Here is an 11,054-nt window from a genome sequence, read left to right as displayed (position 1 = left end):
CATGTTCTACAGCCACTGCATTCCCTAGTGTAGGATTTGTTGTTGTTGTTGTTAAGTACCGTTGAGTCAGTTCTGACCCATAGCAACCCTTTGTAGGGTTTCCGAGGAGCAGCTGGTGAGCTTGAACCACGGACCTTGCTGTTCAAACAGGTTTGCAGTCTGGCGCATTAACCCATAGCGCCACACCAGGACTCCTTAATTCATTGGGTCAATCAAAAATATTTGATAATTTGTGACTTGAATTAAGACATTCATAACTATTGTGATAATAGACATTTGATGTTTTAAAAGTTCCACAATAAAAGAGGATAGTAGAAAACACACTTGCCAGTTAATTTTTTTTCTTTAAATAATGAGTGCTTATGTAAACACTCAGAGTATCCAGTTAAATTTATAAGTGGCTAAAGATTAAAAGCCCTTGTGGTACATGAGTGGTTAAGTGCTCAGGTATTAGCCTAGAGGTCAGCAGTTCAAACCCACCAATGGAAAAAAAGATGTGGCTTTTTGCTTATGTAAAACTCACAGTATTAGAAACCCAATGAGTCAGTTCTATTCTATAGGGTCCTTATGAGTCAGAATCCACTTGATGGCAATGGTTATTCATTTATTAAGGTTACAAATTTAAATAATCTCTTGAGCATTTATTGCTAGCTTCAGTTCCCTTTCTTAATGATGTCTTACAGTTCTTCGTATCAAAAGGCCTGCTACAGTTCAGCAAGTAGGGTGTGATTGATGAAGGCAGCAGTTTCTCTTCTGTTTTCCTAGTAGTTCAGAGATCTATGAGTGATGACTGATTGACTCAGTGCAAATATAGAAAAATAGAATAATAAAAGGACAAGGTATAAAAAATGAAGGAAATTGGAACCACTGATTGAGTACATAAAATAGGCAATATTAAAACAAAATTACAAGTGGATAGTTTTGTTTTGTTTTTTTTAAGTAACTAGACTTGAGATGAGTAATAATTTTTCTAAGTAATGTAATCTCCCTTCCAAAAATAAAGTAAGAATGGAATCATGCAGTCTAACTCTGAAATACCATAATCTACATTATTGTCAAAGAAAACAAAGAACACTTTCAGGTATTATTTGGCCTATAATTTAATTTTCCTTTGCATACATATTTGTTGTTTATTAAAATGAGAAGGAAAGGGTGTTAAAAATGAATGCTCTATTTACGTCTATATTTCAGTAATCTTCTCTGAGATGTTAATTTATTTAACCCTTTATGACTTTTTCTTTCAAGCAGATTAGCTAATGGCTTTCTTTTGTGGTTACTGGCGTTTTATGATTGATGTGAATGGTAGACATACTATCAGAAACCACTGATCATATCCCCCTTCTTTCTCCCATCTTCCCAAGTTGAATTTCTTCCAACTAATAGGTATGATGGGCTAGCCAGACCACCTTCATATAATCCAGGTGTGTAAGTAGGTCTGACCTATTGGTCATTACAAAATTTTCCAGTCAGGCATGAATGATACTAACTTGATTCCACAGATTACTCTATAGATATTGAAGGTAATCCAAGTTTGGCTATTCACAACCTGGGATGGAGTTCAAATTTAGTACTAAGAGTAGAGACCATAGTAAGCAGAATTGATCATGCTTGACCTTCAGGGTTGATATTAGGATCTCATGACTATTTTTGTGTATTTTTAGAATAGTTTACAAGTTAATATGGTTGGTGTTTCCCAGCAAGTTTTACATGTGATAATTAGATTTGCTTATATCAAAAATATTTAGTTCTAATTCCTTTTCTTATTAAGCATAGGCAGTGGATTGTTTTTAAATATAATGTCCTATTAGTATTAAGTTTTAAAATGATTTTCTTGTCACTGTAGGAAACCTCTGAAATTTTATTAAAGCATTGTTTCAATTTCTAATGTGGAATTTATTTTAATTTTTGAGTATTCAATAATGGGGCATTTGGCATTTGATAATGGGCTTTTTTATTAAGTATTTTGTGGAGAATACATACATCTTACATAACTTTAGGAATTTATGTGTTCAGATATCTAAAATTAGAACCTACTGTGACTCAAAGTTTACTTGGTTGCTTTACTTATCTAAGTCAGACTTCGAAACCTTTTTTTTTTTTAAAGACTTCTAAACTTTTTATGTCCAAACTTTCAACGTGTCTTGTTAAGACAAGTAGAGACAACCAAAATATAAATGCTGTGGGACTGTTGACTTTAACAACAACAACAAAATAATGAAAAGATATATTTGTATAGAGAGAATGTATATAATTATATGAGTTAATTTTAGATACAATGAACAATATACACAGAAGCATGTTTCAGAGAAGCAGAGTGCTGTGATGAACTTCTTAATATATTTTATGTTGGAAGGATAAAAAAAAAAGTGCCATTTTTATTAACCATATTACTATATGTCATCGGAAATAGAGATTTAGAGAAACTAAGTACACAAATAGAGTTGCCTTCAGCTTTTTAGTAGTGTTAGTCTGATTTTCAGCTTGCTTTTTAGGGCTTCTGTGTTTTCTATTTCAAACGTTTTTGTTTTGTTTTGTTTCCTTCTTTAGAAATGGCCAGTTTGTCACAAAACAACCATTAAGTAGTGGTTGAGCTGCACTTTTTTTTTTTTTTTTTGGAGTGGTGTCATTAGACTGTTAAAATGTTCTGAGAGTAGTGACTTAAAAAAAAAAAAAAATTAAAAGTGAACTCAATATTGGCCTCTCTCTTTGAGGTAAGGCTTGGTGCAATGCATGACCTAACTTGGCTGATGTTTGCTCTAGCTGTGAATTATAATTAACAACTGATGGGAATATAAAAAGGATCTGACTTACAAGCTGCCATTTATGCATCGCAGTGTGTGAACCCAATCCAACTACCTTAAGTCTTGCAAGATGTTGTTGTTAAGTGCTGTTGAGTCGATAGCGACCCTGTATAGGGTTTCCGAGGAGCAGCTGGTGAGTTTGAACTGCTGACCTTGCAGTTCAAATGGCTTTGCAGTCTGGTGCATTAACCCACGGCACCACACCAGGACTATAACTTGGCTGATGTTTGCTCTAGCTGTGAATTATAATTAACAACTGATGGGAATATAAAAAGGTTCTGACTTACAAGCTGCCATTATGCATCCCAGTGTGTGAACCAAATCCAACTACCTAAAATCTTGCAAGATAGCAAGGCAAAAAATGTGAATACTACCTCATTTATAGCCAGGAATATTGTTCAGAGTTGGCAAACAGTGATTATGAGGATGCAACACAATCTGTTCTGTATGAATTAATTTATTAGAATTCTGGTAACATTGGGAGCATCACCTTACCATGTTCAGTTGCATAGATTTATATGACTTCAAATTTCCTGATATTAAACTCCATTTTATTTTCCATTACATTGATATAATTACACAAGGACAATGTTTTTTAAAAATAAGAACAAAAATGACCAATCACACATTTCAATTTGCCTTTTTTTTTTTCCCACTCTTATTTATCTATTGTTGGCTAATAACACCCACCACAAATTTAGCGGTTTGAAACGTTCTTAATTGATTATTTCTCATGATTCTGTGGCTTTACTGAATTTGACCGATGGTTATTCTACTCCACATAATGTCTTGGAGGTCAGCTGTGCTGTCATATTCAGTTTTGAGCTCTGCAAATAATGGACAATTGAAGATGACCTCTTATCCTCAGGGTCTCCTTGTTCTTCAAACTCAAACGTTTTTGTTAATGAAGTGGCAGGTAGTTTCCAAGAGGACAGCTCCAAGTTACAAGTGCTTATTAGAGATCCACTGCATCACACATGCTAATGTTGCATCACAAGGCAAATCATATGACCTAGAGTCAGAGTGGGAGGGGGCTACACAGTATCACATATGCTAATATCTCATCACAAGGCAAATCATATGACCTAGAGCCAGAGTGGGAGGGGGCTGCACAAGGACATGAATTTTTATAGACATGGTTCTTGGGGAGCTACAAATGTAATTGATTGCATGAGTTTGGGTTTTAAGGAAGAGTGAGAACAGTATTATATGAGTTAAATAATATATTAATAAATAATATCACAAAATTATAATTAGCAATCTTGGATTTAATTTGTTCAGGGGATGCTATTAGCAGCTGAGAGGAATGAAGTTGAACTAAAATTGAAACAACTGACTTTGTATCCCATGAGCCTTTTTGGAAAGATAATAAATCTTGACAAAAAAGTGTGTCCACTTCTTTTTGACAGAATTATCTATCGTTAACATGTGTCATCAAACTGAATAAGCTAGGCTTCTATTTAGAGTTTTAGTCTTCTGCTCTTTTCCCTCTTAATCCTTTACCCATCAACTTCCACTTCCTTCTCACTCCCTTTTTTCTGTTTCATGTCATCATAATGTCCATGCACTGGAAAGGTTATTTAAAAAAAAAAAAAAAAAAGTAACTTAATTTGTATTTATAATAATTACATGCTTTGAAAGCTTTTCAATATTATTTAACTTTTCTTGTTTATTGGTGCACTTAATGGAAATTAACTGAGTCACTGAAAATTCTGACATTCCTGATTTTAAGTGAAGTAGGGGATTAACAGTTTTCTAGGGATTTCGGAATCATAGAGACAGACATAGCTGCATTGGCTCTGTATCTTAGACATTGTCCGACTGTCTTTTCTTTCCCAAAATGAAAGCATGACATTTTAAACTTTAAGTATTCAAAATGGTTTTCACATTTCCTGAAAATTGTTTTTACTTTAGAACTGCTTTTCTTTCTCAGGTCATCACAATTGTATTACCCTCGTCTCTTTTTAATATAATTTCCTCTGACAAAGAAATTCATAATTACAAGGTATTTAGGAGGCACCCATATAATATTTGGAGTAAAAACAAGATCTTTAGAATCCATGGATATTGGTTCTAGCTTGGCCAGTTACTATCTGTTAAGCCTTGGAATTTTTCTTAGCTTCATTAGTCTATGTTCATTTTTTTTTTTTTTTTTTTAAAGTTTATGGTAAAGTTCCCTCAGGTGGTTGTTTGTATTAAATAAAAAATTCTTGTGAAAATTATTTACATTGTGTTTGACATAGAAGTATTATAATGTGTATTTTATTATATCTTGTAGTGACTTAAGTGAAATGAAATTTTGTGATGGTTAAGGTTATATGTTATCACAGCTAGGCCATAATTCTTAATGGTTTGGTAGATATTGTGTAATCATCCTTTATTTTGTCACCTGATTGAGCAACAAATCTGTTGAAACAAAATTTTTCTTGGGCATGTGACCTGCATCCAATATTTATGGATGTTCTGGCAAAGCTCACTGTCTTTCGATCCTGCATCTGTGTAGTCATCCTCTGACCTCTGTTCTTGAGCTGTGAGCCAGTAGCCTGTTACCTGATATGCTGGTGTTAGATTTGTCCATTTCTGCAACTACATCTGGTAGTAGAAGCCTCCAGCCTGACACCTGCTCTATAGGTTTGAGACTTACCACCCATGCCCTTGAAATGAATCACTCTTTATATACTTATATGTACATTTTTCTGGTTTTGTTCCTTGAGAGAATCTAGCTGAAGACAACTATTAAAGTAAATAGGGAACCTCTGTCATGTTTAAATTAAATTCATTTTCTGCAATTACATAGCTGTGGTCTCATTAAACCTCTTGATTGTGGAGCTGATTATTAGAGTTACAGAGTAATCATACAAGAACATAGAGTCAACAGGAAGGAAGGGTGGTAACTCTGTGATACCTCAAAAGCAAATTATCAAATTTATCATATATTCAGAAAAGAGAAGAGATTGAAGCTTTGGGTTTAACTAATGTTTGGAAATATTTCCGTTTCTTTTTATCTGTTTTTGATTCCTATAGTTTCACCATTAGAATTTAAAAGTAGATTTTATCTATAGTAGACTTTAAAATTCTAAAATCTGTTTTATTGTTTATGGAAATGTATTTATTTATAAAACTCCTGTTGTGGTACTGTACTATAAGCACTGGATTGCTAACTGCAAGGTCAGTGGTTCAAACCCACAGCTGCTTCTCAGGAACCCTATACAGGCTTGCTGTCAGTCAGAATTGACTTGACAGCGCTTATTTATAAACTTGATTTTACCTTTGAGCAAACTTCAGAAAAAATACTGCCAAGATGTATTATAACATGTTTTCTCAAATGCCTTTCTCATTATCTTCTTGAAAATTTCTCTCTAAAATTATCTTAGGAATGACTGTAATTAGGCTAATTGTGTGCACCCATATGCATAGCTTATGGCAATAGCAGAAAATCTCCATAGTAAGAATGTGGTACAATGTGTTTGAACATGAGACCACAGTGCTTTCAAGGTTGGCCTTGCAGTCAGTCATGTGCTAACAGCTGTGAGGAACAGAACTTTACAAAACTCCTTTGGTGTAAAAAGGAATCAGCAGTTATTTATAGGGAATAATTAATGCAACTTTTTAATAAAAGTATGCACAATTTTCAACCCTTGACAACTGTTAAAAAGAAAAGAAGGATGAATATGAAGCATATTTTTTACTGAAAGTAAAGTCTTGAAGAAAAATAGGTGATATCTATGACTATGCAAGACACTGTTCTCCAGAGAATAATAAAGTTAAAATTATTAAACAGAAAAAAATCCATTCTCAAATGTAATTGTAAACATGTGGAAAGTCCCTGTAAATATTATACATAGTATTGTTAATAAATAGAAATCGAATGCTTTCATATGGTCCTGATTTTTTTTTAATTATTTATTTTAAGAAGCAAACATATAAAGGGAACAAAAGGAGAAAAGAGTGGAAGGAAAGTAGGGAGGAACATACTAAAAGAATGAATAAAGGGCAAAAGAAAAATGTGTATTTATTTATCCAAGTGAGGATGATGCTGGCTTATTTCTACTATCAACAATGTCATTCATTCAGAATTAACTCACCTGGTCAAATGGTTGGATATCCTAATGATTATTTTGGAATTGTATATTGCCAAAGGAGTAAACTTGGCAAATGATTTGCCTTTAATCACTACTATGTGCTTGCTGACTAAATAGTTTTGTTACACTGGTTTGACCAAAACCCTTATTATATGTTCAATTATTATTCATTAGAATGACTCTTGACCTATTCAAAGAATCATTTATTTCCAAATGATGACTATTTACAAGTATTAATAAACTTATCGTAATTGGGTTAAGAAACTTTATTTCAAATATGGCAGTAATTCCTATTTCTTCTCCAGCATTAGCTGAAACATTCCCTTTGTTCAGCTTTTCCACTCTTACATTTGAGCACCTGTGACCCCACCTTCAATTGAAGTTTTAATCTCGAGACAGTGGTGGGAAGAAGTCATCATTTTCTTCTTCTCGCTCTGTAATTTTTACTTTCAAAATGTGATAGCATAGGCACCCATTTTATTCTCACAGAATGACTTGTCAATATTTCAGACATTTTGAATTATTTACTCGATTTACCAAACAAATACGTACAAGTGGAGTTATTTAAATAGTTATGTAATTATGCAAACTTTCTTAAATGCAGACTATTACAGATGCTCAGTGAAACTGTGTCTTCAAGAGAGTCTAAGTAATGAGTTGTGCTAAATGACCATGAATAGCCATTCTTTATCAAGCCAAGCTTTTGAGCTTCTTTGGCAGTATTGTTGTTGTTAAGTGCAGTTGGGATGGTTCCTACTCATAGCAACCCTATATAGGGTTTCTGAGGAGCAGCTGGTGGGTTTGAACTGCCGACCTTGTAGTTTGCAGTCCAGTGCTAATCCTACAGCACCACACTAGGAGTTGAGTTGGCTGCATTAGCTTACAGTTATCAGGCGTCTCTAATATAGGCTAATTGGGTAATGTGTGGTGCTGTGGGTTAATGCGCTGAACTGCAAGGTTGATTTGAATCACATGGTCTGCAGCTCAAGCTCCTTGTAAACCCTATACAGGGTCCCTGTGAGTCACAACTGACTCAATGGCACTTAACAACAATTTATACAATTAAAGTTGCAGGACAAATGCTTGTGTAGTACTCATTTGTTTTAGATATATGAAGGTATAATGAGCTTTAGTAACAATTTATGTCTACTCTGTAAGTGTGCATAGTATCTGGTATAGTTAATTTTCTGAAAACACTGTGTGTCAGGTTGCTTTAGGAATACAAAGACACGCAATATGGTTCCAGTTAGGTAATATTGATCAGAAGAAAACTCTGTGCTAAAGAAAGGAGCAGTATTATTAAGTTAGTAAAAATAAACTGTGCTAAGTCAATATATTTAAGATTAAATTAGAAAAAAGATGGATGAAGAGGGGGTTACTGCAAAGTGATGATACAAGTGAAGAGAGTAAAGGATCTGAGACTGAATTGTGTTGGCCTCAATCAGCATTATATTAATGTTAATAGAAAATACACATTTACCAATGATAATCTAAAATGAGTCCTGGTGTGGCGCTGTGGGCTAATGCGCTAGACTGCAAAGTCAGTTTGAACCACAGGGCTGGTGATTCAAGCTCACTAGCCACTCCTCGGAAACCCTGTGCAGAGTTGCTATGGGTCAGAACTAACTCCATGGCACTTAACAACAACAGTTTAAAATTAGGGTAAAACAAGAGTTTCTCTTTTTCTACCTTGAGCACATTTTTGGACAGCAATTTATCCTTAAATTATTATCACTAAGATTATATCATTACATCTGTCTGAACCCAACTCTGATTGTAAAGAACATCGATTTATCAAAGTTAAAATAGTAATTCTACTGTTTCTAGTAGGAGTCCAGATGCCTATTTGGAATATCAAGAGTCTGGCTTTAAGTTGATCATTGTAATATCTAACACAAAACTTCTCCCTCTTTTATTTTTTTTCTTTAGTACGGCTTCATGACAGCATATCAGAAGAGGGCTTTCATTACTTGGTGTTTGATTTGTAAGTACACATTTTATGCTCATTAATTTTTGCAAACTCTTTTAAAACATTTTAAATTAAATGTGATTTTTCTCATTGTACAGTCCAAGTTAATGTCCATAATATTTTTATATGTTATGCATCCAACTGTTAATTCTTTCTAAAAAGAGATGACTGACAGACAGCGTTTATTTAAAAATTAATCTTTATCATTGAAACAGATTAAAAACGTTTCCTTTTTGATTATCCATTACCATATCATAAGTAGTTATCAATTTGACCTTTATGACTGACATCAGCCAAATTTCCTGTTGGATTCTTTTAACTATGTACAAATTTATTATCTCATATAAAAAGATCCTAAGGAAAGGTGGTCTTAGCGTTGCTAAATTCAGGGGTCAGTAACATCACTGAGCTCCCATCCTTTACTCTAGTCCATTAGTTTTGCTCTTACACTGACATGGTTGACATATTGTGTGCAGACAGTGAAATGTACAGTGAGAACATGGTCTCTTGTTCTTCCTATGAATAAAAAATGTACCCAGTTCATTGCCTACTTAATCTCATTCATCAAGACTGGTTTATGTGCATACCCCTAACCAATCACTAGCAATAGAATAGCAAGATGGATTTAAACTACTCAGGATTTGCAAACTGTGGTTCTACCAACAAAGATAAAGGGATAATAATGGTTCCTGGGTAGGCAACTCACAGTATCTGCTTTGGATAGCAAGGATGCATGGAACAGGTCACACACATAGCTAGTGGGAATTTAACAAATTGTATATTTTTAAAAATAAATTTGATACTATGTATCAAGAGACTCAAAAGTGCTCAAACTCTTTGACGTAGTAATTCTACTTCTAGAAACAAAATCCATGGAAGTATACCCTTCATGAAAATAAAATTTATGCTAAAAGGTGTTTGTTGTAGTATCCTATATAATGAGGGTAATAAAACTAAAAAAAGAACAATTTAGGGTCCAGTAGCAGGGAAACAGTTGTGTAACAAGAGTAAATTCATACAATGGAATATCTCTAGTATTTTAAAGTGATGTTTACAAAGAAGCTTTTGAAACAGATAAGTAAGAAAAATTTATTATTTTACATAATACGAGCATAGTGGTATGAGATTTGATTAATTCAACTATTCAATGATGTCATTAAAAAAACTACCTTCTTTCCTTCTTCCTGTCAGTTCCTTCTAGCATGTGGGCTACAAGTTGGCTGCCTCAGTTTTCGGTATCACAGTGACTTCCAAAGGGTGAAAAAAAAGGAATGTTAATTCCATTGCATATATTTTTATCTATGAGAAAACCTTTCCCAGCAGTCCCTCAGAAAACATCTGCTAATGGATCCTTCTTTAGAATTGCTTCTCATGCCCATGTCTAAACAAGGTATTGGCAAAAGGAATGGAATTACAGTGACTGGTATAAGCCAATCATAATTCTGTCAGTAGGTCTGGGTAGAGAACCTCCCTCCCCCTGAATCACATGAGGGCCAGTGAAGAACTAAATCATGGTTCTGTTATTAAGAAAGAAGGAAAGTCTTGTCTGTTGGGTAGCATGCCAAGCGTGCAGTCACGTTAAGTGATCTATAGGCATGCTGTAGAAAAGAAGCATTAGCTTTGCTTATGAACAGTTCTTCAGCACAGGTTTCTCTCTACAGCTACAGTCCATCCATGGTTTGCTCATGTAGGTGTAGTTTCACACCACTGCATGCTAGACTAACAATCCTTCCCCTTGTATATCCTCTTGGAGCTCATATTTTTATTTTCTATGTTACTCATAGATGTTTTCTTCCTTTTTGATGTCTCAGGAATCCCCTTGTTTGTTTGCTTCTTCCATTTCCTTTCTATTTGAAGAATTTCCTTTAGACAGTTTTTTTTAGGGTGTGTCTGGCAGGCAATATATATTCTTAGTTTTCCATTTTCTGAGAATTTCCCTTTTATTCTTGAAGGATATTTTTGCAGGACATGCAGGTGTTTGGCAGTCTTTTTCTTTGAATGTGCCACTTCCTTCTTCCTTCTTTGTTTTTTTATATAAGAAACCTGCTATCATTAAACATATACTTATGAAGATCACAGAGCACAGTCTTCGATTTGGATTACATCTCAATGTTAAGAAAACAAAAATCCTCACCACTGGACCAATAAACAGCATTCTTATCAATGGAGAAGAGATTGAAGTTGTCAAGGACTTCATTCTCT

At 34.1% G+C, this 11,054-nt stretch overlaps 1 protein-coding gene across 12 annotated transcripts in view; it reads left to right on the top strand.

The window, feature by feature from the left end:
• LOC102820955 (calcium/calmodulin-dependent protein kinase type II subunit delta-like) overlaps positions 1–11,054 on the top strand; it is a 416,134-nt gene that overhangs the window by 204,463 nt on the left and 200,617 nt on the right. For all 12 annotated transcript variants that reach the window (XM_006872238.1, XM_006872247.1, XM_006872241.1 and 9 more), the window contains exon 4: positions 8,813–8,867. In XM_006872238.1, coding sequence (XP_006872300.1) covers positions 8,813–8,867 — 55 coding nt within the window. The remainder of the gene's footprint in view (positions 1–8,812; positions 8,868–11,054) is intronic.

The sequence above is a fragment of the Chrysochloris asiatica genome, unplaced genomic scaffold (genome assembly GCF_000296735.1).
Source record: "Chrysochloris asiatica unplaced genomic scaffold, ChrAsi1.0 scaffold00188, whole genome shotgun sequence".
In the NCBI taxonomy this organism is placed as follows: domain Eukaryota; kingdom Metazoa; phylum Chordata; class Mammalia; order Afrosoricida; family Chrysochloridae; genus Chrysochloris; species Chrysochloris asiatica.
Note: the sequence above shows the minus strand (reverse complement) of the source record. Positions and strands in the feature narration are given on the sequence as shown.